At 38.6% G+C, this 27487-nt stretch overlaps 1 protein-coding gene across 5 annotated transcripts in view; it reads right to left on the reverse strand.

Annotated features, from left to right (window-relative positions):
- The window catches only part of SAMSN1 (SAM domain, SH3 domain and nuclear localization signals 1), an 86539-nt gene that overhangs the window by 19523 nt on the left and 39529 nt on the right, over positions 1–27487 (reverse strand). Inside the window, exons 1-2 of one of the 5 annotated variants that reach the window (XM_048966627.1) lie at positions 13338–13626; positions 1062–1229 (exon numbers count right to left, since the gene is read on the reverse strand). The exons of 3 other annotated variants lie outside the window; for them this stretch is intronic. Coding sequence is in view for 1 of the 2 variants with exons in the window: in XM_048966618.1 (XP_048822575.1) it covers positions 13338–13394 (57 nt within the window). In the remaining variant the exon portion in view is untranslated. Of the gene's footprint in view, positions 1–1061; positions 1230–13337; positions 13627–27487 lie in introns of those variants that run through there. One more of the 5 variants, XM_048966618.1, reaches the window with a different exon arrangement.

A 27487-nucleotide genomic window follows, 5' to 3' on the forward strand; every position in this document is an offset into this window, starting at 1 on the left:
TAAGATCAATTGACTTAACTGGCTGGATTCATGGAAGATCTACCAATGGATACATTAAGCAAATACAAATTTGCTCAGTAAAATCTAATGGAGACACGGCCAGGGACCTGGTGAAGGAACATATTTATTTTTCCACACGATGACCAATCAACTGATTTCTAGAAGCCAAAGCTCTAATCCTTATCCTTGTCTCTCTGGTATATTTTGTTAGCATAATGAAAAATGTCACAGGTGTTTCAATATTTCAAATCAGTCTTCTGTCCTTTCCAATATATTTACTTCTCTGATATCCAGGAACTTTAGATAATAATTTTAAAAGAGGTAAACAGCATCTAATAAGAGGTAAATGGCATCTAATTGCTGTTGATTTTAATTTGAACAGTCTGCAGTTTGTGATCTGTTTTCTCTGCAAATAGTTAATAATTTTCCCCAGAAAACAGTACAGTATACAAATAGAAAAGCAGCAGCAAGAAGAGGTTCTGAGAACCATCTCTTCAAATTATAAAACATTCAAGGCCAGGCAGGATGGGGCTCCGAGCAACCTGATCTAGCTGTAGGTGTCCCTATTCATTGCAGTGGAATTGAACTAGATGACCTTTAAGGGTCCCTTCCAACTCAAACAATTCTGTGATTCTATGATTCTGTGAATGCATCCTTCCACTATAGAGCAAATCATCACAGAAGTCAGGTAGTTATTGTCAAAGGACAACCTTCGAACCAAAACTGACAGAAGACATCATGCTAAGTAATCATTATGGGTAATATTCATCTCATATTTTCCTTTGGACAATTTACACTGCTCAGAAATCTGGTTCCCTGCTGTGAGAAATTCTGGCTCGTTATTTTTTGCTTCAATCTCACTGAAAATAGATTTTAAGTTCAGCATGATGCAATGGTTTTGTATTGACCCTCTTACATGAATAAGTCTCTTCAGATTCCTGCAAACATTTTCATTTTTAGCTTCCATTCATCCCTAGACTACTCAGAACACGTAAGCTGTACAGGGGCAAAAGCAGTTGCTGAGAGTAACAGAGACTTCAGCCTGTTGCAAGTTTCCTCACCTGCCTCAAACACCTGTGTTCTTCCCTCTCTGCTCAGAAGGAGACACAGCAGCTCCCAGGAGGACAATCACTTGCTTCTTGGATCAATGAAGATAAGTGGAGCTCAGGATATGATTCAATTCACCTGTTCCCTCATGCTACTAGTCCCTTCAGAATCAGGGGACTATGCTGGGAATGAAATTAAGAGTCATCAACATAGGGGTGAATATAATCACTATGCTACCTCATCTTACTTCTGTCACAGATAATCAACGAAAATTATCTCCTACATTCCCTGAAGGCAAGGATGTAAATTTCTGCTTTCAGGATGTTCTAAAGAAAAAGAAAAAAAAAAAAAACAACACAACAAAATACAAACCACCATCACGAGCCCTTCTCACTTCTTTATAGAGAACGGGAATTTGCATACAAGATTTAGTAACTCAGAAGTGTAATAAAGAAGTAAAAAAAAGAGACATTATGACCCCTCTACCTCAGACATTTTGCCTATTTACACATTAGTTACACATATAGAACATCTTACCACTAACCAGGCTATTAATATAACTTTATAGTCAACACGAAACATGGCCTAAACCTTGTACTTGGCCAGTCAAAAGCAATAAAAAAGATACAGCTTGTTCCTGCTAACTCAAATAGGGCAATCTACTGAAATGGCATTTTTAACTGGCTTAAAAACGACTCCATAAAAGACTCTGGTTGTTAATGTGATCTGGTATTCTGCTCCTGCAGAGGTGGGGAGCAAAGAGAGCAGAGCGGTTTTAGAGCAAGGCTGCTACCTTGGAACTTCAGAGCAAAAATCCTAATTTTAATGGCAGAAAATGACTGGAAAATAAAAGCTGTGTAAAACAACAAATCAATCGTACTTAATGCTCTCCCAGCATTTCACATTGGAAGTAAACACCAAGCAGCTGTTTTATCAAGACCTCTGATGGGTACTTGTCCTCTCCAGCCTGCAATGACAGCGCACCACAGCTGGTGATCCATTTGTCAGGGCTTCTACCCAAACACCAGCTCTCCAGTGATATCAGAGGCCGGGTCCTGAGGATGTGGGTATGGGACACAGAGCTGGGGCTGAGCTGCTGTTCATGAGGGTAAACAAGAGTGCAGCAGTTCACAGGGTCAGCTCTGTCCTTGTAAGTTTTCCTTGGGAAGGGGCAAGATGCACGGAGAGGCTGAGCAAAAAAGGAGCGATTTTCACCAGTTCTGCTGGTGAAACTAGTTTGTGAGGAACAAAATGAGGAAGCGATTTAAAAAATGTCGATCGCAGCACTAAGAACGGTCTGTTTGCAGCCAAGTTTTGCAAAATGTGCAAGGGGAAGTGAAGAGGCCTGCGTCTTCCTTTAAATGCACACAGGCCCTGCATGTTAACCAGCAGCACTGCTGCAGAGCGCTCTCAGATCCCATTGAGAAAAGGCACTTCAAGTGCTCTGCTGGCAAGCTGTCCAACCCTGGGAGCGTGCACATGGGTATCTGCAATAATTATGTAATTAAGACTTTATTATTTATATGACATTTAATTAAAAGTGACTTTCAGTGGCACACAAAACCATGAAAAGAAAATGACTTTAAAAGAAGGTTAAGGATGTGTGACAAACTCAGAGAAGCTATGAAAGTGACAGTTAAGGACTTGGCATGATGTGCACCTCTCCTGCACTATTATCCCTTTCCACCTTTCACTTGCACATGGGCAGAGACACCGAAGCCTGGAATCCACCTTCCATAAGCCCTGACTGCAGCAAAGGGGAGCAGCACTGTCTGAGCAAAGAGGGGTTAAACTCTGGGTTAGCATGGCAGGCTTTGGTCTGTAATCCCTTAAATAATGTAATAATATAATCCCTTAAATAACTTTTTTTTTCCCTATCCTGAACCTTCCTCCTCCCAAATCAGAGAAATTCACACGCAAATTTTTGTATTTTAAAAACAAATTACCTTATTGCAATTTAAGTCCCATCTCTACTTCCATATACAGCATGATTTTATTAATGCTGTGCATTATCCAGGCCCTGACCTTGCAGTGTTCCATTTGATTTCTCATGTGAGAGGAATTACTCACATGTATGTTTGCAAGACGGGCTTTAGGAGAGTATGAAAATATAACTGCCAAAAGAATACCCAGGGGGCCAGCTCTGAGGGAGCCCTGTGCCTGTCCTGCACATGACGTGGGGTGGGTGCTGGCTAGTGTCCCTCCCAGAGGTAGGAGTCTGCTATGTGCAATGATCACAAAAGCTCCTGCAGCTGGAGTATTCCTTCACATGACCTTCCAAAGGGGAACAAGATGAAAAAATGACCTCTAAGTTACGGTTAAATCTGACCATCCCGAAAGCTCATTTGTTTTTCTGAAGAGTAAGCAAACTTTTGAAAGCCCTTGTACAAGTTTTACTGCAGTCCTGCAGCCTTACCCTTGACAACAGGTAATGACCAACAATAAGCTAATTCTAAGAAACTTGGGGGGCAGGGAGGGAGGAAAGGGAGTTAGTTTTTATTACTTTTAAATGAGTGTTTGATACATCATGTTGGTTCCTCTGATTAATGTTCACAGCAAAGTCAGCCATTGGAGTTGTAATGTTTCTGCAAGCTTCCCTACAGCAAAGCTTAGCCATTAATTCAGTGGCATATGTCAGCTCAGCAGAGCAAGGTCACTCTTCTCTTTCAAGGGGAACCTTTTTAGAAATAATAAAACTGACAGAAAGTTCTTTTTTGCATGCTTTATGTCACCTGAGGTTGAGTGCTGCAGTTAATATCACAGAGCTTATAAACATTCCCATCTTCAGCAGACTCCAGCCCCACTGGGCTCTTGGAACCTAAACTTTTTCTTTTTTTTGGAGTAATACAGCGACAGCTTTATGTGAGGCAGATATACAGTATATAATCCTAAATGAGTAAAAAATGAGTAAAAAATGAACAAATCTTTTCTTAGGTTCTTTAGAGGAGAAATTTTGGAAGTCACTAAGAGACTGCTGATACTGCAGTGTGGATTTAGGATGCTAGTGCTTAGAGGAAAAGATTAAGGACTTTGGCAGTTAGGCTCCATCAATGCTTCCACCTTTGGCTAAAAGGGGGGAAATTTTAAAATGTTTCTGGTCCAGCTTCTTTCCATTTCATTGTCAACTGATGCTGCCAGTTGGAAATTTGTATAGGCATGTAACATAAAGGAGAACACAAAGTTAATTGATGTGTTTACAGAATCATTTTGAACTTGCAAGTAAATAAAGATATTTTAGTCATCTGTTACGACCACTAATTGCAACTTGAACTTATTTATCGGTATACATGTATTATGAGACATGAGAAACAAACTAACTGCTGAAGAATAAGATCCCAACAGTAGGTCAACTTCTATACCCCCTCATTATCTCCCTTCAGACATCCTGACTACACTTGATTAATGAACCCACAGTGAGATTAGCTGAAATTACCTTAATGGAGATGCAGTGCAGTGGAGAAGCAAAACATAGTGTAGTATCTATCATCAGTCACTGTGAATTTTACTGTTTCATCGAAACTATATGTCCATTTATTTATATTAGTTTTATCTTGGAGAACAATTAAAATCAGAGAAAAGACTTTTCTCATTACAGTGGGTTACCTTTTCACTCTTTTAAAATGATAACCAGTGTCACCAATTTTTTTTCTTCCCTTCATATAACCTCCCTTGTCAGAAGGCTGAACTCCAGTGTTGGCTTATTGCCATCAATTGGCCAAAGTTATTTTTATTGTCCACTTGAATAAAGTACGATTAGCATTTCATTACAGCCTTACAGGCTTCAAAAACTAGACAAGCTTGCAGAAAATATCCTTGCAAATCTGTGGCATGCTTACTAGAATTTTGAGTGTAAATAAATAAATTCAATACTTTGTTGTTGTTTTGAATCAGTAAGTAAGCTGAAAAACTGTTTCCAACTTAGATTTTCCGATTGATTTAGCATTGTCTTAGTGTATGAGATACGTAGGTTCTGGGTATTCTTTGTAGCGTAAGTTCTGTCACTGCAGTCCTGGGGTGGGTAAAAATGTCTAGTCTCTCAAGGCAAGATAGCATCATGATTCTGTTCAGGTCATTTTCATGCCAGATAGGAATGAATGGAATCAACAGCTCATTGCGAGCACTGGTTATGGCAAATAGTACTCATCTAGTATCATCAATTCCCCTTTCTCTATTTGGTTATCTCTGTTGGGTGTATCTGGCAGTTGGGTGATTGTGAGCACAGTTCAGTGGAAAACTGAAATTTTGTTGCATGAAAAACAAATCCACCAAACATTTGGAGTGGGTTTTTTTGTTTTTGCTTTTTTTTTTTTTTCATTCTGATGTGGGACAAAATTAAGGCTAATCTTCTGCACCCTCCAGGAAAACCATGCATAGTTGAGAGATACCAAGGCACAGATAGCAGCAAAGGCTTTGGGGTTATATGAAGTCCAAATTCAAAGCTATGCTTGAAATCTTCTGCAAATCTAGCCTATCACTGTAAAGTGAATTGCATTAGCTACAAGGCTGCAAGCTTTCACGAATGGTAGGAACATCTACTTTTCTCCATGCCTTCATACAATAACCAAAATCCCAAACAAATAGTTTTCAAATTTTTACACATGTAGACACAATTAGCAAGAGACAGTAATCAAGTAAATATAAACTCCATTAGAGAGAAAAAGAAAATCATGGAAATTCAACCAACAGACAATGTCAGCAGAGCCTTGCCAGGTACTTGTGGATAGAGCTGAATGACCTTTCTGTCACCATCAGTCATTTCAAGCACTCACTACACAGTCTCTGAGCTGTTCATACATCACTGAACCATATCCCCTTTTCAGCTTTGTGAAGCAGTTGTTGGAGTTAACATATGATCTTTAAAAGGAGGCAGACACACAGAAGAATGAGAGAAATAGTGCAGCTGTGGAAAATGAAAGCAGTTCATGAGTGGTAATACTCAACATCCTTTTTGCACAGCAGCAGAGTCAAACTTTGTAAACTCATTCAGCTGTCCTGGTTACTTTGTCTTCTCATCTTCATGCATCTGTATTTGGCTGTGCTGCCAAAGCAGAGCTGATTTCTTTATCTTATTACCGCAGGCTGACAGTTACAAAGATCCATCTCAATCTTAAACACAACAGCAGAGGCAAAATATGAGACAGCACCATAGCTTTTCCATGCTTTTCTCGTCAAGCAATGCTCCTACAGAGCTTTTCTTATCCCTGAAGAAGCCATTAGACACCTGACAGGAAAACTTAAGCTAATGTAGTATCGGCCCCAGCTCTCGCTTGTGTGTCAACATACACGAAGGCACAGCCAACTTACCACACCTTCTGAATGTAATCAGCATGACCAAGTAGAGGAGCTCACCACTTCCTACAGTTCTCAGTAATTAACCTTTTAGCATCTCATGGAAATCAAGCGTGGGGTTACTTGGTTGTTCTTGTGAAGACAAGAGATTAAGACATAAAAGGGTAGGGAAAGGACTGAGACTCCATTCAAAAGATCTAAAGGTGCAAACATTAGATGGATCTCTAGATCTTTTTCTCAGAGAAGGGCTTTCTTGTTGGCCTCAAAGGTAGTGATGAAAGATCTTTTCACTGCTGACATTCAGCAAACCAGAAATAAGTCAGTAGATCTTAGGACTGGCAATTAAGCAGCCTGAAGTCTGCAAACAAGTGAAATCATCCAATTTTTTGTGCATCCATAGAATAAACCAAATAAAAAGGGACAGTATGGTTTACAATACATATTGTCAAAGAAGCAGCTTCACAGAAGTTCAAAATCTCCAGACATTTTCAGGACTGGAATTTCAGTCTCAAGTTTGAGGAAAAAAAAAAAAAAAAAAAGAAAGAAGTCTATGCATGTCCACTGTGCCAATATAATAAGATATAAACAGCTAGAATTGCATAAGCAAGCAAATACAGGAAAGATTTCACTTGGGAAAAAAGTAAGAGATCGTTCATCCTCCTCTGGAATACCAAAACACATGTACACAAATTCCTTCCTTCACTGAAGTACAAGCAAAGGTTTCCATTATGATGGTTCTGAGGACATGTGACTTGCTAACTATTCAGAGCACATGTAATCTGTAGCTTGGTACCAAGCAGAAAAATGACTAGAGCAAAACCACTGACATTGCTAAGTTGTGGAAGTGAGTAAAACTATTTCTAACTACTGAAATAAAACCACTGTCACTCTTATAAGCTTTTAGAAGATAAAAGTTAAGGGACATGGTGATTTCAGAGGCCCAGAAGACTTTTATTTTCATTTCCTGGAGTGAGTGAGAACTCCTTTAGTAAGAACTATTGGTGATAGGTGGATGGTTGGACCGGATGATCTTGTAGGTCTTTTCCAACCTTGGTGTTTCTGTGATTCTGTATTGCCAGAGATTTTCACAGCAAGGGGTTGATTCTTCTGGCTTAAGTGTTTGTAACCACCCCCAAATGGCTCACACCTGCAGCTTTACAATTACTTCAGTGTGGATTTATACAAAACACAGATTACTAGAAGTATTGAAACCTACAAAGAACTTTAGGGCACATCCTCTATCCTGCCCTTACACAGCTACTGCTTTTCACAAGCGATGATGGGTATCCTCACCAGTGTTTCATTTGGAGTACTTTGTGTTTCCTAGAAACACAGTACTGAAGCAATCAAATGCTCAGTAAAGATAATTAAAGAATTAGAAGGGAACTAATACTGATTTATATCACCTTGGTGTTTATCCCACCACACTTATCAGAGAGTACAGTCACAGTTGTGACAGAGTTGAGTTTCCAGGAATATGTGGAGAATGAAATTTTGGACAAGCTTCTTAAAATGCTATTGCTTGGTTGGAAAACAAAACAAAACAAAACAAAACTTGTAGTGTTTTTCACTATAAGCAAATTTCACATTATAGGTGCCACAGTAAGGCAACTCTGCCACAAAAGAGGCCAGGATGAGAACAGGCCAAAGATGCCTTTTCTGTTATTTTATATGAGAGTTACTCAATAATTACATGAGTCCTAAAGGAACCTTTATGTTGATCTGAGCATCAAAATATGGTCTGTATATCCTGGTCAGCTTCCCGACAAAGAGGAGGGAGATGGCTGTTGTTTCACCACAACGACCCTGGACCATTACTTAATGTTTAGTGAGAAAATCAAATTCCAGGAATTTCAAACTCTTATTAGAAGAGATAGGTTAATGTATATGCTAGGACAGAAAAGGTCTGAAACAAAGCTTTCCATGGCTGAGCAAAGACAAAAGATTTTTCTTTTTTCGAAATAAAATGTGGATATAAAGAAGGAAAAAAAGAAAACTGTTATGAGAGGAGCTGCAGTATGGTTGGAGAACTTTCCACTCACACAAGAAAAATACCCCAAGGTTAACTCTAACCTTGTTCTTGTTTTTCTGAAGTCTGAGGGAGACAGGAAACACCTTCTGACGTGTGACGTGCAATCCCTTTTTCCCCGTCTGCTCATACATGGTTATAACAGTATCATTTTTTCTTTCTCTGAACACTTTCTGAGAAAGGCCCACAGGTATTTCCACTACAAACCAGATTCTTAAAACTACTCCCCAGATGTTGTCATCTGCTTCTGCTTATTTAACAATGTTAAAATGGATTTTGACAAACACTCCTTCTTCAAGAGGCAATGGAGTAAAGACCTTTAATGACAGAACTACGTGTCATCTTTGCCTATGAGCATAAATTTGCACAGCGGGCAGTATGGTGCAAACAGCTCATCGCCTCGCATCGCTGTTAGAATGTAACGCAAATGGAAACGAACATCACTTTAGTCATGGCTGTGAAAATTAGCATCTGTGACATTAGCAGTAGTTCATTTATGATACACTCCAAATTTCAGGGAGAAAGAAACGAATTTTAAACTTGCTATGTTTTCAGAACTCTGCCCATCCTTACCTTTGAAATAAAATTAAAAACCTCAGCTTTTACCACTCAAAGATAAAACCTAGTTAATATTCATTAGCAAAGAGCAATCTATTCACTGCAGATCTTGTCCTACAAAAGATATAATTATATGCTGAATTATTTTGGGCTTTTAGATTTGCTGTACCTATCTCCTATTGTCTCTTCAAGTATTTCCCAGCACAGAGTACTGCACAAGCCATTGTCTCAGAAAGCTGCACCACAAAACTTGCTTATAGCATCTGTCTGCAGTACAGACTCCAAACACATGTGATAAACATGACTTAGATTACAAAGCCCATAGAAATCAATAGGATCACAGCTAATTTATTCATTTACATGTTTTGGAGATCAGGCTTTCTGTGACGAATATATACAAAAGTGAAATCCAGGACTCATTAAGTCTATGGCCAAAATGTGCATGGATTTTTGTGGAGCAAGGTTTTGTGTGAAGCTTATAAAAAGGAAAATGAATGATATGAAATACTACTAGGGAATAAGGTTGCACAGTAAATGTGTGCAGTTTACACATTTAAATTGTAATGTGTGTAAACACAATGGAAGTAAAAATTGCCTTCCACTGGATTTGCCACTAATTTCTTATGAGGCTGAGAGTAATAGTTTATCACATCAGTAAGAGATTATTGATTTAATTAGAAGCTTGGACATATTTTTGCCTGAACAAAATGCACATGCATTGACCCTGAATTGTCTTACACCAGAAGTAAGCTGAGTTCCAAGCATCAAGCACATCTGGAAGTGGAATAAGGAAACAAAAACGTCTCAAACCTTTAGCATAAACATAGATCATCTGTCATGTAAAATAATGACACAAGACTTTCTTCAGTCAAGCCAGAAAAAAAAAAAAAGCAAAAAATCTTATTTGCTTCAGCTTGAAGTAAAGCCAAGAATCATCAGGCAGTTCTCAAGTTTTCAGTGTGTAGGAATTTGAAAGAGAGAGACAAAAGAAAACCTGCTGCCCAGAACATTACACTGTGTGAAGTGCACGGTGCAGTGCAGGGATGTTTTGCAGATTATTTGCACCTTTCACTCTTATATACACCTGGTCAAAAGTGTTAAACAGCGCAAAGTGGAATGTACCCTTGCTGCAAAATGTTTTTCTTTTTTTCTTTTAGCACTGTTTTCTTTGTACAGTGCTGCCTGAAGTACATCAAAGAGACCATGTTTAATTTCTTCTAAACCTGCTTCGTGCTATTCCCCAGATGCACAGAGATCTGTAGTGCCATAAGTGCAGTGAAGATACAATCCAGGTGATGTGGGGGTCCTTGACATCTTCTGAGTGAGCCACTCTCCTCTCCCCCAGCTTTGTGAGCACTCTGGGGCAGGCTGTACCAAGCCCTGGCTGAAACACATCTGGCAGCAATATGTTGCTGCAGACCTCTCCTACCAATGCTGCAGCAGTGCAGAAGGAATGCTTTGCCCACAGCACTCCACCTAGCACTGTGGGCACCGACTGCAAGGCTAGGTGCTCCACCTTGTGCGCATGACCTCAGCTGCCCACTGCTAACTGTGCAGCCCAGAGAGCCGCACGGTATAAACTGAGTCACATCTCAGCTGATGGAAAAGGACAGTGAGGGCTGAAGTGAAGCACCAAGAGAGAGCTGTGGTGGATGGGCTGATGGGAAGCACTCAGCTTGCACCATGATATAAAGTCATTTCAGGACTTGGGCAGACAGGGGTGTGTTAGGGAGAGGACAGGCTTGAAATAGAGAGGTTAGCCCTTTGATAAGGTTGAATTTCTTCTATTTTAGACTGAGTATTTTTAAGCCTCAGTACTTCTACTTTATAATTCAGCTATCTGGGCCTCAGCTTCTGTAAAATATGTGTGTGCAGGCCCATAGCAGTACATGGAGCTACAAGGACAAACATCAGCAAAGATCACTCTTTTGGTGCCTCTTTTGAAAGCATTTATCTCCCCATTTTCTCTGGAATGACAAGTGGTGTAGATTTTTTTTGCTCACAAATGAATATTATTTAGTTTCTGCTACATACAAATCATATAGTAGCTGTATGCAAAAACATGCATACATAAAAGCTGCAAGATGTGCATAGAAATTATGAACACAATTGCGGTGCTACAGAAATCCTTGCTGTGTAAGGAAAAACTGCAACACCAGTTCTTCATGGCAGTGGACAGGTATTGAAGTTTTAATAATAAACACCAAGAGTTTCAAGATGTTTCTTTTTGCCTATGTAGCACCTTACACATCTGCAGAAGTCTCTTAAGCAACACAATAATAAAGCAAATGCACTGCACACAGAGAACAGGCAGTTAAATACTGAGAATCTGTATTGCTCCACTGGCCACCTTTCCACCACTAGCAGTGGCTTTGTACCATGGGACAGCGAATTGACTGGGGTAAGGTTTCAGCATCAGCTTTACATGGTATTCCATCGTTATCAAAAGGCATAACTGTATGCCAGATACTCTTCATGGGCATTAAGTAATTTCACATTAGAAAACAATAAGAACAGGAGGATTAAAAATAAAATCTAGGTGTAACACTTGAATAATGCACAGAACTTGCCACAAACGTGATACAGACCAGTGGTCACTATCAGCAAAACTCAGCTGCCTAAAAAGATATTTTGGTTGTTCTGTTCGCAGGTCTCTGGCAGCAATACAGATTTTCACTGGATAATCTAGACTGATGACTTTCTCCTGTATTATATCCAGGACAGCCACCTGAAGAAGAGGTGAGACAGCCCAAGACCTCCACACTGATGATGACATCCCTCCCTGTGCGTACAGGAAGACGTCAAATACTGCCTACGCAGAACAGTGGTAGCCAGGAAACCATCCAGGGGCCCCAGTTGTGAAATTTTGTAATTTCTGTTTGGAGGTGAAGACTTGCACCCCATGTTACTCAATTCTGTATTGAGCAAGTTAGGTATTTGCATTGCTTACACAGTGCATATTTCCAAACATGCAACAAAAAACTAAAATTTCTCTTCTATGGGAGGGGGAAACTGTTTCCTCCCATGACATTTCTGTCAATAGCACATTCAGCAAAAGACTGCAATTGTGGAAAGTTTACAGAATTCTGTGCAAAAATGGGACTACAGTAGGTGAAGTGTTTCAAAGTATGTTACTAAGGCAGAAAGAAATCCTGATCTGCTTCACCAAAACCTTGCATTTTTTGCATAAAAATTTACCAGAAGTCAGTGCAGCAAGATCATGCAAGTCTGACAATCAGTCAAGTGTTTAGACTCTTTTTATCCCTGCTTTATACACACAGTGAATCAATATATGTATATATACACCATATTCAGAGACTTTATATTCACATAGATTCACAGATTTGAGAAGCCATAACACTGGCATTTGAGTAGCATGGAGTGAATTCATGAATGAATAACCAGCTGTGTGAAAGGAAAAAAAATAAATCATAGAATCATTAAGGTTGGAAAAGACCTCTAACATCATCTAGTCCAGCCATCAATTCATCACCACCATGCCTACTATACCATGTCCCTCAAATCATACCATTTGTTAAGGAAGATGTTATTCTGGAAGAAAAAAGTAACCAAAACTTAATTTTGCAAGTATTCAGTGGGCAGGAAAACAATGCTCATCTACAGGCTCTATTGTGATCTTTTCACCTGACCTACAGCGTAGCTAGATATTAACTATACTTCTTCCCTGCCTTTAAGATATGAACAAAAGAAAATACATACCACAAACAAGCCTAATGCTTAAAAAGCATGTAAATCTATGGAGAAAGTAATTAAAGTATGTTTCATATCCATGAAAAAAAAACACTAAAAACATTAATTGTTAACAAATCATAGTCTAAAACTGCAAGTGGGACACATAAAAGCCAATGTCATGTAAAACCAAATGACATTCCTTCTGAAGAACTGCCTGCAATAGTCTCTCAGGATACAGATGTCACACTGAAAAGTGTGCTCCCAAACAAAGACAAGAAGGATCAGTAAACTATTTCTCACTTATTTCTTAGGATAGCGTCAGTTTGTCATAAATTCAGGGGGTAGAGGAAATTTTTGTGAGTGTCTCTGATAAAAGACTGATGAAGAACATGCAAAGAACATGCAAGAACAACAAACTCCCGTAGCAAGGCTCTTCAACAACACTACATCAGCTTTGTAATGATTTCTTGGATTGCACCGTTACATTTATAAAGTGAGTATATAAAAATAGATTGTTGAAGTTGCATTACTGAAAGAGTGCTGAGGAAATCCTGAAGCATTCAAGGTCTTATTTTTCAGCTTCACATTTTCTGTAGAAGCTGCAAAACCTTAGGAATTGCTCCACTGCATTACAACCAGTCCTGGGCCTTTCAAGTACCTAAGCCCTCCTTTTAGGAATTCCTTTTATAATTTACTGGCAATAAAAATTAAACATTCTTACCTTAGGTTTTTGACTTTTCTCCTTATCAGACACATTAGATGGTTTTCTCTTCAACATTTTAAATTTAAGATTGTCTGACTGATGTGCAAAGTCTACAAGCTTGCAACTTAACAAAGATAACAACGCGTACCGCACAAGGGTACACCGCTCACTGCAGTTCCTTGTTCAGTCAGGATGTGACCGTGCTGCTGCTTTGTAGAAAAGGCAAGCAAGCTGAAATAGCAGTTTGGGAGGGAGTGAGGAAGGAGAGGAAGTGACTGCAGAGAGAGAGGTGCACTAAAGACGAGTTGAGAATGAGAACAGAGTGCAGAGTGAGAAACTCTTTCATATGTATTCTCCTTTATGTCACCATCAGACCTCAGGAAGACTTTGCACAACCTCAAGAAATCAGTCTCTTTTCCCCTCTCATTTATCCCACTCAACCTCATGGCACTAACAGCACCCTTCATTTCAACTTGTGCTGAGACTCGAATGTGAAGGAGTGCTGCACTCATAAGCATCCAAGGATTTTATTCCCCAGCAGGTGTGTGCTATGCTGTGACACATGGTCCAGCTGGTTCCTAATTCCTCCCACTCACTGCTCTACAGCCATTCAATAAATGTAGCGAGGTTAAAGACCACTAAGTGGGAGAGAAAATTTCTAAGGCTGTCTTCTTTTCCATGGTCAAATAATTTTTTGCCTTTTTTTTTTTTTTTGCCAGAGAATTTGGACATCCTGAAATAGCTTTTTCAGTTCTCTGCTGTCACTGATTAGGTGAAAAGTAGAAGGGAGAAAGAACAACTCTAGCAGGAGGTTTACAGCAGAGAGGCTACAATGAAAGTAGATACTAAGTGAGCTCTGATTGTCTGCTTCATCTTGTTTGATATTATTTGCCAAATTCAAACAAGCAAGTATTGAGTATCCTACAGAAAACTAGTTTGTTGTGAATCATGGAGTATAAAATCTGAAACTACGAAAAAAAACCCACTGCCTTTTTATTGAAGATTCAGGCAAATCTCAAACTTAAAACATTTGAGCCACCCACAGAGTTTCAATGCTGCAGATGAACAAAGAAAACTATTTCTAAATAAGTTGCAGAGCTGAAAAAGTGAAGAAGAATTGGGTAAAAAAATATATATTTTTCAAAAATTTCTGACATTTTTTCAGGAAAAAAAAATAGTTTTCAAGATGATCTATTTGAAGCAATTTCCTCATACATTTTGCAGTTAAAACTTCTTTTAGAAAGCCTGTGAAAACGTCTTCCATCAGATAGCAATTCATGAATCCTTGTGGATCCAAACACTCAGTGCACACACCCTGGTAAAGCCCTGTCTGTTTTTTCTGTATATGTATTGAACCTTAGCCCAGCACCCAAAATGTTTTACTTCACATTTTCATTAGAACTACATTCCTTCTGTATAGAGCTGAATTTTATTATCAATATGATATCCCTCAGAGTTCATCAGCATTATTATTCATTAAATATTGATTATTAATAATAATTATTATAAACTCCAAGGGATATATAATCCATCATTATTGTTAATAATAATTAATTGTTAATAAAACCGATGAGGTTTATTAACTCTAAGGTATATTTTTCTTTCATATATCTGATAACAGCACTTGCAAAGTCTATTTAAGTTTCTAACCCTAAGGAGGTTTTACCATTGATATTTAATCAGCCTTAGTAATTCAGTAAAGCCATATGTTATTAAAAATGCTGTACGTATGTTTTACAGTAATTAAACCCTATTATTTATCTACATAGCTGTACATTGCAGTATATTGCTTTTCTTTTTTATCTGATCCAAACCTGAGGATTAAATAAGACTGTGCAGATCATTAGAATGTGATTTCCTGTCTCAGGCCACTATTAAAATCTTCATGATTAATAAAATGGGAACTCATCTGAAGAGTAATATATGAGCTTCCTTTCTGTAGAATATTTATTGTTAAACAGGAAGAAAGAGGCCATTTCAAGAGATATAGTGCCCACCCATATCTATTTCCTTTCCTCATCCACATATCAGAAAAATTATAGCAGCTTGAAAGCTGACCTGATTATGTTCTTGCCCTTGGAAGGTTGACCCACACTAGTTTTAAAAAGTAACTAAGTGAAAAAAAAACAAACGTATAACAGGAAGTTAACCAATACATTTCAAAGAGGGCTCTTCTCTATTAAAAAATAATAAAAAGCTTGGTGCTTGTATTCTCTGTATTTCAAGATGTATTTTCGAAGAGGAATGAAAACCTACGTAAAATAGCAATTAAACTTCTCATACCTAATTTTCTATTGGACATGATTGCACGTAACTTATTCCATTTCCTTGCTGGTCTTTGGACCTCATCCAAACTGCAGCAAAATCAATAGAAGTTTTGAAGATTAATTTTATTGGGCTCAGATTTGAGTCCTCCATCCTGAAATACCCAGGTAATGCTGCTCTCCACTCTGCAAAGTCCAATGGGAAGAAAAGTGTTCCACTTAGTAATTAAGATGACCCCTTGAGAATGATTCCTTTTATAAAAGGCAATATACGTTATCGCTTATTATTATTATCATTATTCAGTTTTAATGAGTGGTCCATGATAAATAGTCCTGGATACTCGAGTGCTTTATGTGTCTTCCACCCACACAGTATCAAATGCCACAACAGTGTCAAAGTCCTCACTGGCTCCATCCAGTTATCTTACCTTGAAAGAAGAAACTACCTACAGTCTACACTGTAAGCTCATGCTTTCAGTATTTGATTATTTTTGTATTACCAAAAAGTAGAGCAAAATTAGAATAAAGAGTTTAGCACAGTAGCCAAAAAGCAAACAAGATGAAAATTTTGTATCAGTCCATCACAGAAATCTGGCCCAAGTTTAAATGGAGACTTAGATAGCTTACATTGCTTTCCCTTATGCTAAGCAATTCCAAAGTGTGTTAGGCTATTTATTTCAGTTAACACAGGGCTTCTGTAATGTACCCTTTGCTTTTATGTCCATGCCTATACTGTGTCTGGCCTAGGTTGCCTAGATATAGCAGAAAATCCCAGAATAGCAAATGGAACTGAGAGAATAATTTGCAGTGAATAATTTACTTAACAATTTTTTATTTCCTCAAGGAATGTTCAGGAGCAGAACACAATTTCCTTAAGTGTATGTACTAATGATGGGTCATAACACAGCTAGATACTTCCCTCTCCTGGTCTAATCTGTGCAAGAGCCAGTCACGGTTGTAGCCACTGTTACTTGTCAGTGCAGCTCTCTCCATGAACCACCACAGCAAAGATGCAACAGAAAGTAAAGAAACAATTGTGAAAAAGCAGAGTTGAGCCTTCCCACCCACAGTAATAACCCATGAAAAAAGCCAGATACTGCTGCCTGCGTTGATTGTATAAGTATTTAAATTAAACACTGAACCTTGAAGCTCTGACTTTTCCTTGAGCTTCTGGGGAATGGAGTTGGAGTTCCATCTTTGTATCTATCCAGCACTCAGTGCAGTCTCATCACTGTCAGCACCCAGTACTGAAAATTGGTCCATAACGCCTAGAGGATTTTGTTCATGAAATGAGGTCTGTAATTTCCTAGTGAATAGGCTCCTCGGTGCTTTTTGTCATGAGGAAAAAATGAAGTAATATAAACTCAAAATCTTTGAGAGACGAGACAGGATAAAAATATTTTAGGCTTATGCTCTCAATGTGGCAGAAGGTTGACACTATATCAAGAACACTCACTTCCTGTACTAAATATGATAATTCTTATGAAACCTGTATAAAGTGGCTATTCAACAAACTACAGGGCTGTTCAGAAAGTGACACCTCCTATTTTATTATGTCAGCCCACGACATCAGAGGCGGATGTTGGCAGTATGGCAGTAGAGGCTGGACCTTCCCACCAATTTTCCATTACATGTTGCTGCTGTGAGACAGATGGCAGCAGAGGGGTAGTGTGACAGAACAACATCTGACATGGAAGTGCATTTGAAGCAAAGGTGTGTCATTGAATTCCTCCATGCAAAAAAAAAAAAAGGTAGCCACTGACATTCATTTATGCTTGCTGAATGTTTCTGGAGACCAACCAGTGCGTGTGAGCACAGTGATGCAGAGGTACCTTTCAGCAGTGGTGACAGCGACAGAGGAGCACTTCCACTGGTACGGCTCTTCACAAGTGTGGCATGCAGGCTTTTGTTCATTGATGGAAAAAATGCATAGCTAGTGGTGGTGAGAATGCCAAAAAATAGTGTTTTGTACCTGAGAATTTGATTTATCAAATAGTGTCATTGTGCTTGTAATTTCCATGGAAATAAGTAAGAGGCATTGCTTTTGGAGTGACCCACGTAATAACTGAAGTTTGCTACAAACACTTTGTCTTCTCCAAATAATTAATGTTAGAAACAGGGCTTTTTTTCTTAATGCCTACTGAAATAGCATCAGGGAACAACAGAGTGGACTCCAAACCTGTTTAAGAAACAGGGCACAGAGAAGCAGGAATATCCTCATCATGTTGAGTCTTGGGAATTGTGAATTCAATTTTCCTGAGACTCTCAGGCTTCCTTTTCTACCTGAAAAAATATTTTCACAATTCTTTCTTTTCTTATTCTAATCCTTTGCCTTTAAGGTCAATGGAGTCACAAAGAAATATGGCAGGGACAGGCTGTAGAACATCACTACCAAAGCTCCACTGAATTGAAAGACATGTCTAGTACAAAAAGCTGTGCCTAGTGGGTAAGAAAAAAAAAGATGTTTCAAGGCCAGGCCCTCCAACTATGTCCTTGGCATGCTCCCAGCATTACCTGGCCTAAAGGGAAAATGAAGCACCAAGAACTTATCTCAAACTTTGATCCCAGCACATTGTCTTGTATGAGCAGTAGATGAACAGATCAGTCATATCTGCACCATGTCAACTTAGCATAAAAATCTATACTATTTTGACAGATGGATTCTCAAGGAGATTGGGTTTCACCTATTGAACAAATCCCTTTCTTATTGTCTTTAAGAGTAGAGCCAAAGTTGTATCTATCTCTTCCAGGTAGTCCTGGTGGGAAAGCTCAGAGTCAGCAAGGTTGGTAACTTGTAAAACAGCCACAGGCTTACCCAGCATCTGTGTAGTAATTTTCAGCAGAAATATGTGCGTCACTGGTGGTTTTCTTGTACAATTTATTGTAAGCAGAGCACAGTTTACAGCCTGTGAATTATAGAAAGTAAGTGGCGAGACGCTGCTGCTGTGGGATCAGGCATGCTGGTGAATTGCATGCTGTTTCTCAGAGTGAATGTTAAGTTGTAGCTCAAAGCTACATTGCAGTGTTTGTGCCTGGGACATCTCAGTGGATTCTGTTAGTGAACACTGAGATTACTAATCAGACACAAGGACATTTTACTCCACATAATTTGCAGGCTTATACAACTGTTGTTTTATAATTATTCAGCTGATGTTTAGCCTCCCAGAAATCCATTTACAGATAAAGAATGACAGTTGCCTTGTGTATCTATTCAGAAAGCTCAAATATGAGATTTGAGATAAAGGGAACAGATACAACAATAAATTTAGGCTCTCTGTTCTAATCTCTTACACAGAACATGACATGCTTCATTCAGCATTTAGAGGACCGGCTTAATGCATCAACACTGTCAGTGCAGCAGGGGATTTTCTCAAGGTATGTACATGATGTCTGCCTATCTCTGATTAGAATCAAGATCAACAAAAGTAAATTCCGATTAACTGTACTGTGCAGCCTGCTGTCAGGAAACTCTGTAGTTTGAGCCATCTTTTACTAGTAAACACCTCCTGCTGAATTTCTTCACTCATGTCAGAATGTCAAGATGCTGTGCCACCACAGCATTAGGATGGTTCTTTAGATGCTAACATGAAAAGGAATAAAGGGTGGCATTTACTTGCAGGGCTTCACTTTCATTTTGTTAACCAAAGAAAAGGTTATTTCTCCTTTATTCCTTGAATACGTTTTAAAGTGGGAGAAAATAAAATTTGAAAGTGAAAGAGAGGGACAAATTTGGTTTACATATAAATCTTACGAGCAGGAGGTGGACCAACTTTTCACACAATCTGACAGTGATGGGACAAGGAGGAATGGCTTTAAACTAGAAGAGGAGAAATTTAGGTTATTTGTTAGGAAGAAATTCTTTACTCAGAGGGTGCTGAGACACTGGCACAGGCTACCCATAGAAGCTGTGGTGCCCCATACCTGCAGGCACTCAAGGCCAGGTTGGATTGGGTCCTGGGCAGCCTGAGCTGATGGGGGCAGTCCTGTCCATGACTCTCACTTCAATGCCTGAATCTCAATGCAGGGGTTTCTGTCTTCTGCTCTGGCAGGCATAAAGGTTTCACCCAATCTGTCAGCCACCTCTCCAGTGAACGCTGACACACGGTGGGCAATCTGTAGCCAGCTGAGTTTCACCATGCAGAAGCTGAGGATCTTTTCCTGCTGGAGTTCTGCCAGGTGATGTCTCCCTTTGCCACTCATGGTTTTGCCCTGCTTGTGTTGCTCAGGTCTTCATGGGATACTTCAGGCTGAATGATCACAATTGAGCAATTTGCCCCGGCCCAGCTGAGCCTCACTGGCAGGGAAGAAAAATGGTCTTAGCCCATCAGTGGGATGAAACACATTCTCATACATTTGTTTCATTAAGATCTGAGATAATGTGTATTATCTGAGGCTGTCTGTTGGCTAAAAGCACTCAAAGGGACAGTCATAGTACTCAGTAGCTGTCAGGTAATGACCTACGTGTCAGTAACTTGTCTTTGGGGAGAGAAGGGAATGTGCAAGGGAGGATATCTCCAAAACTCTGTGTTGTGGAGAGAGAGATGGAATGTTTTGCCCCTTCACAAACCCCCCACTTTTCTTCAGGATTTCCTTTATCAACCTTGATTTTTTTCAGAGTATTATTCACTCCTTCCCTTCTCACTTTCCTACAAAGAATATGAGCTTTTAAACTCAATCCTTGCAAATCAGGAGTCTTCTAATTACTTCTTATTCTCACTTATGTGATTCCTGTTATTTCTTCTACACAAATTGTCCTGTGTGTTTTCTATCTCCTTGTCCTTGCTGCTGCCAATGAAAGCAGAAGTTGATGTAAAAGAGATGAAACTTATCCCTCCAACAGATCCACAATTTGCTACAAGCTTTCCTGAGCTACACAGCAGGAATTCCTGGAGAGGAAATCTTTTAAACAAGTTTGAGTTCAAGCACCCCGACGAATCTAAATTATAAAAAAAAAAAAAATAGCACTCTCAGGTAACATTAATCCATTAGATTGAAAAAACAAAAATCAAACCCAAGAATGCAGGACTTAGGGAAAGCAGAACTAATTGCTATCTGTGATACTTCAGTTTCACTCCTTTGCACATGTTCTATGATAAAGTTTTAATAATGTCATTATTTACCATACTTTCTCTGCTGTTTGATTCAGTGCAAAGGACTAATCTGAATGGAGGTGTCAGAGTCTGAACTCCTGCCTATGCCACAAGTTGGAATGTGCATTCTTGCTGGTGCAACAACTATCTGATGTGTAAAATAACATGCTGTCTCCATTTGCCAAACAAAGCCTGAGGCAGATAAGTTATTTGTCTAATATCACACAGGAGGTCGTAGAAGTGCAGGGAATTGAATTGGCATTGTCTACATCCTTAATAACTGGATCTTGATTCACTGAGTTAAGATAGCTGAGTGCTGCTATGGAGTACCGGAATATTTATTTCATCACTATTTTTCAATGAAAAGCTAAGAAAGTTTGTTCCTACTTGTTTACCTCACCATTTATCATTGACTGACTGCTGTACTCCTCAGTTTTTGGCCCTGTGGTTGGACATGCAGAAAATTTCAGTGCACATAACTGCAAACAAAGTTTTAGGTGTTCGACTTCAAGGTTTTTGGACTGAAAAATCTGAATAACATATTGGTTATTTTAAAATGTCATCCATATCAATTGATTTCATCATTTTCCACTTGTATAAATCTATCTGTAGGATGTGAGCGATCGTCTGTGTGTATCTGTGATCTGTCATGTGAACCACTGCAGTGGCTAACACAACAGTCAATAACCGAGGCCACATGTACTCCTGTATTGTTACACTGATTAATTTTTACAGGAGTAATTAGGAAGCACAGTTCATTTGAGAGAAAAGAAACTGTGTTTTAAAACACCTACAGAACCCTGAATTAAATATTGAAAGCCCATAAAGATACACAATATAGCCTGCCTCTATCTGAACTCCTGATTTTCCCACTTCCCACACACTATTTGTTGTCATTTCTTATAGTATGCTATTAAGTCTAAGTTGTAAGTAGAAGTGAAAAAGAATTTTCATGTCACTTACCTAATTTATTTGGTTCTTTTGTGAAAAATAGTCAGCCAGATTTCTTTAAATGGATTAGAATGTAAGCACTTCCAACAAGAATTATGCTATCTTAAAGTTTCCAATTCATTTTCCCTGTATATTAGTGGAGAACTTTTTCAAGCAATTAAACATCTACAGAAAGTCAGTCCAGAGATTTCATTACTATAGATGAATTCCTTTCAAAATAATATTCAGATAGAAGTAATTTACTATGTTTTTAGTAGTTTTTGAAAAAAACAAACCTAGGCTCTATCGTTTAATGATCATATTTAAAAGACAGAATTAGAAATGTGTAGCAACATTTCATTTCAAATCTTATTATTTAGAAGCCGTTCTTTATTTTACTCACAATTATTTTTTCAAAGCTGGATGAAAAACCAGTATTCAAATTCCATTTTCAGTTTCTAAAAAGATGTTTGAAATTATGCAAAAAATGCCCTGTTTTTGGACAGTGTCACAACAGAAGAATTTCTGCAGCTGGACTCAAAAATAGGTAGGTCACTCCAGAAGTAATGCCTCTTATTTATTTCCACGGAAACAACAGCAGATACAAAGAGTACAATAATGCTATTTGATATAGCAAATTCTCAGCTACAAAACACTATTTTTGCAACACAGTCATCACCTTTAGCTATGCATTTTCACCAGCAGTGAACAAAAGCCTGCATGCCACACTTGTGAAGAGCTGTACCAGTGTTAAGTAACCCACTGTCACTATCAGCACTGCTGAAATGTACCACACTTTGCATCACTGCGCTCATATCCACTAGTTAGCCTCCAGAAACGTTCAGCAAGCATTGATGAATGTCAGTGGGTGCCACTGTTTCACATGGAGGAATCAGTGACACACCTTTGCTTCAAACGTACTTCCATGTCAGGCACCATTTTGTCAGACTGCCCCTCTACTGCCACCTGTCAGATGGCAACAAAATATAATGGAATATTGGTGGGAAGGTTCAGCCTCTGCTGCCATACCACCAACATCCACCTCTGATGTTGTGGGCTGACATAATAAAATAGGAGGCATTCCTTTTGAAGCAGCCCTGTACTTTTATTCTAATAACACAGCAGCCCTGGAAATCTTAATGTCTTTCTGGTACTGAAAATCCTTGCTAATCCATTTATGCTGCTGATGAGAACTAGTATCATGCAACATTACCAACACTTCTATGTGAGGGAGACAAAATCAGAGCCAATTTCCTCTAATTTATGAAAAGCTTATTTCACAAATAACCTTTAGCAGAGTACTTTAAAGTATAAAAAGGTGTCTTACCAAAGAGAATAACTAGCCTAATCAACACTCACAAAACAAGACAGGAAACATGATCATCTCCTGAGCCAACTTAGTAGTTCCAGAAAATTAATATTCCCTAAATGGAGTCATTTACTTTAGTCAGGGAAGTAGACAAGGAATATGAGACATTTTTATATGCACCTACCACTTATGTATTCTTGTAAATTAAGGCAAATAAGAATCCTTGAGTCATCCTAGGTTGTGGCTTCCTTAGTCCTACATTCAGTCAAATCCCTACCAAGTTTGTCAAGAATAAGATATACTGAATTAATAAAGATTTAATATTTTGACTACAGAAGGGAAGTTTTTCACCAATTTAGTAAGCAGAAAATTGGGCCGAAACTTAAGTTTCAAAAGTGAATCTATGCAGAAGTAAAACTTCATTACGCTGTGTAAGGAGATAAATTGCACTTAAAAAGTTCCAGTATTGGGTAGATCTCAAGGCACATGATGGCTTCATTGGTCAGAACGTTCCTGCCAACATCAGGAGCTAATGCATTAGCACAGCACAGGACCAGAATACAGCCTATAGCAGCTGATTTCAATAGGAACACTGCTCAAGCAGGGTAACATATACTTTGTTTTGCTATGGGAAGAAGGGACAACTTTTAATATCTTTTAGTATTAAAAAAAAAAAAAGCCATTTATAAAATACTGGACTGACTGAAGATAGCGATCTGCAAGACAGATAATATTATCATAGCATAGGTATATGAAGCAGCAGACAGGCAATACATCTAATTTTCTCTTGGTATGCAAAAATGCATCATTTTGGCAATTCTAAAGAATGCTAACAGGAAGTAATCCTTTCATCAGACAGTTGGTTATCAAAAAATGCACTTAGCTTAATTATATTTTAACTCTTAATCATGTTTCATGAAGCAGGTACTATTTCTTTTTCCTATCATGAATTTATATGAAATTTACAAATAATAAATATCTGAAATGCACAATTTTCCCTGCACTTTTACCAATTACATTTCCTTTCATACTTTATGCACAACAGCAATCAAAAATAACCTTTCATTTCTCTCTCCAGCTATAGCTCTGCAATACATAACAGCTACATTGAAAGCAACGCCATGAAATCAGTTGAGGTGAAGTGAAATGCTCTTCTGCAGCTATCTGAAACAATATTAAAGATGCTGTGGTATTTTAAAGTATCTTTACTGTGAATAAATTCACTTAATTCTCATTTAGCCATATATATTCTAGCAAGTACTACCTATCAAAACATACAGAACAGCCCAGCAACATTTAGAAGGAGAAGTTTGAAATTGTTAAGCTTTTTAGTAGTTGGGTACATATACTTCTAAGATTAACAGAAAATGTGGCATAATTCCCTACATAGCTATGAAAATTTCAGTAAGGTATTAAAAATATAAAGTAGGACAACAGTTACCATAGTGAAGAGCTGTAGCATCAAATTTTTCATGTTTTTAAAATCCTGCTCTGAGAGTGCATATTCAAGTCATTGCAGAGAAAGACACTACATTTCTAAATTTTTCATACTGCTATGTAAGAAGGTGGCTAGAATCATTTGGGAAGCAGAACGACAGCAGCAGGCATGCCATACCAGCACAGCTCAGTGATGCAACTATAGCTAGGCCGGAAGAGTGAATATTGAGTAATGCCATCCCAAACTCCCATTCCCCATATACAAAGCCTGAGGGATGAGTCCTCCTCTCACTTTAAGAGGTGATTTTCACTCTGTGTATTGTACTGAAGCAATCCATACAATATTTAACAACTTCCTGGTATAACATTTTCTTAAATAAAGCTCCCGATGATAGGAGATGTAGTAAGATTCCATAGATGCTGGAAATGAGAGATCTACAGACATCAGGAAAGACTGCAGACATTAGGAAAAATAAGAGCTCTCAACTTCATTGGTGTTCATGTCTTTTCAGGTAAGTTAATGTTTTGCTTAATATTTCTAAGAAAAGTAAACGGTGAAATTTCAGCCATGGATCTTGACTTTTCTCCAATTTTAAAATCAGTGCCACTTCAAGTTCACAAGCATTTGCCTTTAACAGACATATAAATGTATCTCAATCCCCATCCTACTCACGGGGCTTAAAATTCAAAATAACCTTTAACAGAGCTATGGGACAGGGTTTGAATCAGTAAACATTGAGTGCCTTTGAATTTAACCACATGATAGATTTAGATGTAGCAATATTCTCTTTTGTCTATCAGCCCCAAAAACACCGAGGGGTTTCTAGCTGTCTCTCAGCCCTGTAAGAGAGGTGCGAAGTAAAAAAGGTAAAAGGCTGAGCTGTGTGCACTGATGGGGAGGTCAAAAAAGAAACAGGAAACTTGATGGGGGCTTACAAGTGAAGATACGACGGAGAAGCAGCTGGAGACAGTTACATTTCTTAGAAAACCAGTCTTGTTTTCTTTCAGGTCTCAGCCACAGCTTACCAGCTGAACACCCATGATGGTCCTGACTGCTTTCCAGCCAACCTTTCAGCAGCTCTTTGCTTCTTTTCAGGGCAAAGACTTTGAGCCTCAACAAAGGTACAAGTGAACTGGACTTCCATAACATCAACAGAACAAGGAATTCATAATAGGTGAGGCTCTGGCTTCCTATTCCACCACTGAAATAGAACAAGAGCTGCAGATTTGAAAAATACCACTTATTAGTGGTACTGAAATAGCTAGAAAGACTGGAACTGTTTAAAACTGGTGTCTCAGAAATGCAATTTTATGTATTCCAGGCATTCTTATGGTATTATGTTTGCACCAAATAATGATTCTACATATAACTGAGAAAACTTTGCTAAGATCTGTATGGGCCTCCCTCAACAGAAGGACATAAACTGAAAGAAATACGATCAGAAAACAGTGAAACTTCCTCAGAAAACTGAGCACACACACACACAAAAAGCACATTAAAAACAGTAGTTCTAGGGCACAGGAAAAACTGCTGCCTGAAATGAAGAAGAAATCCCTCAGCTATTCTCTGAGCAGAACGGGTCAAATGCAGTTTTCAATTTTGAAGCACATTTTGCTGGAGAAGAGCACTGTCTGTCCCTGGTCATTACTGGCTGTCCATACATTCGTATCTTTCCTCCGTACTCCACTAACCTAGAAAATAATGATCCCTAGTACACAAGAAATCCAACAACCTGCCTAGGCCTCTGGGCATTACACAGCACCTCTTAGAGAGCCGTGATGATCAGGAGAGCAGTCATGGCACAGAGTGCAGGATGTGAACAATCATACCAAGCAACCAAAGCTGTGAGAAGGGATCAGGAATCAGGGCCTATTAAGTAGACCATGTTTGGAGAAGTCTGAATGTCAGTAAAAAGAGCTGAGAAGAAAAGTGTTTCTTCAACAAAGAAATTAGTGTCAGAATGTGCATGTCTACTAAGGATCAGAGGGTAATGATGAGAAATGGTTTGTCCGGAAAGCAAGCAAGTCAGAACAGAAGGGCAAAAAGCCACGTGGTCAATGAAATAGAAAACCACAGCAGTAATTACAAGGCTATTTCTCTCTCCAGTATACTGTGGTAATATAAAACAATCTGCAGCATAGTAGTTTCTTTATCTAGGAGAAATTGCCTCTTTTTTGCTTTTTTCAATATTTTCTTAAATATATTCATCTACATTCCATGGAAGAACTATTTACAAGTTACTTTTTATACCTAAAATAGCAGTGATGTCTTCAGCGCAATTGCGACCAGTCCCCAATTATATTGTGAACAGCTGAACAATCCAGGAAAAAAATGACCTATGTCTAATCTAACTTTTCAGAGAGCTGCTAACGGTGGCACTGTGGCTATAAAATGGTAACATAGCACATTTGGTTCATTATTTAATTAAAGGCCAGAAATACAGACTTCTAAAATGTTTTCATGTGGGCAGGATGGGTGAGATAGGAGCTAACACAGGCATTTAATGTGTGCTCTGAAGGAAGACTAGCTGGAGGAGTTTGGTGAGTGTTGTAGCTGACAGTGCAGCCCAGTTCTCACAGTTCTTGCTTACGTGACCAGTTTGGATGACCTCTGCCAGCCTTTTGCTGATTTAGGTGAAACAAACGTTGGCAATACAGAACGCCATAAGGAAGGCTGTGTAAAGAGCAAGGGAGTAAGAAAGGAAAGAAGTCTGAGGAAGGAACTAGGAGAAGGCAATTAAGATCATTAATTATTCTCTAAATAGCAGTTTCTCTCTAAGAGATCCAGGTCCTTTTTTTCTTATGATTATGGGAGAGCATTAATGATTTACTATGTATACACCAAGCTTTATAAATCCTAGGCTCCATTAGATTTGTATGGGTTAACAAGATGAGTCGAGATAATATGCATCCTAGAGATTTACCTCTGCCCCAAATTAAATCAGCCACAGTTTGCTAAGAGAATAGGAAAGTCTTGAACCTTAGTCTTACATATACCAGTGTTGACAATTTTCCTTAAGTTAGGATGTAATTATTAGCATTTCAGTATTACCTCAGACTATCTACTCCCTATCATGCTACAGACAACAGAGCAGTAGCCAAGCCAAGATCAACCAAGAAAATGAAATGTTGCCTTAC

Source organism: Lagopus muta, chromosome 1 (assembly GCF_023343835.1).
Source record: "Lagopus muta isolate bLagMut1 chromosome 1, bLagMut1 primary, whole genome shotgun sequence".
NCBI classification, from domain to species: Eukaryota; Metazoa; Chordata; class Aves; order Galliformes; family Phasianidae; genus Lagopus; species Lagopus muta.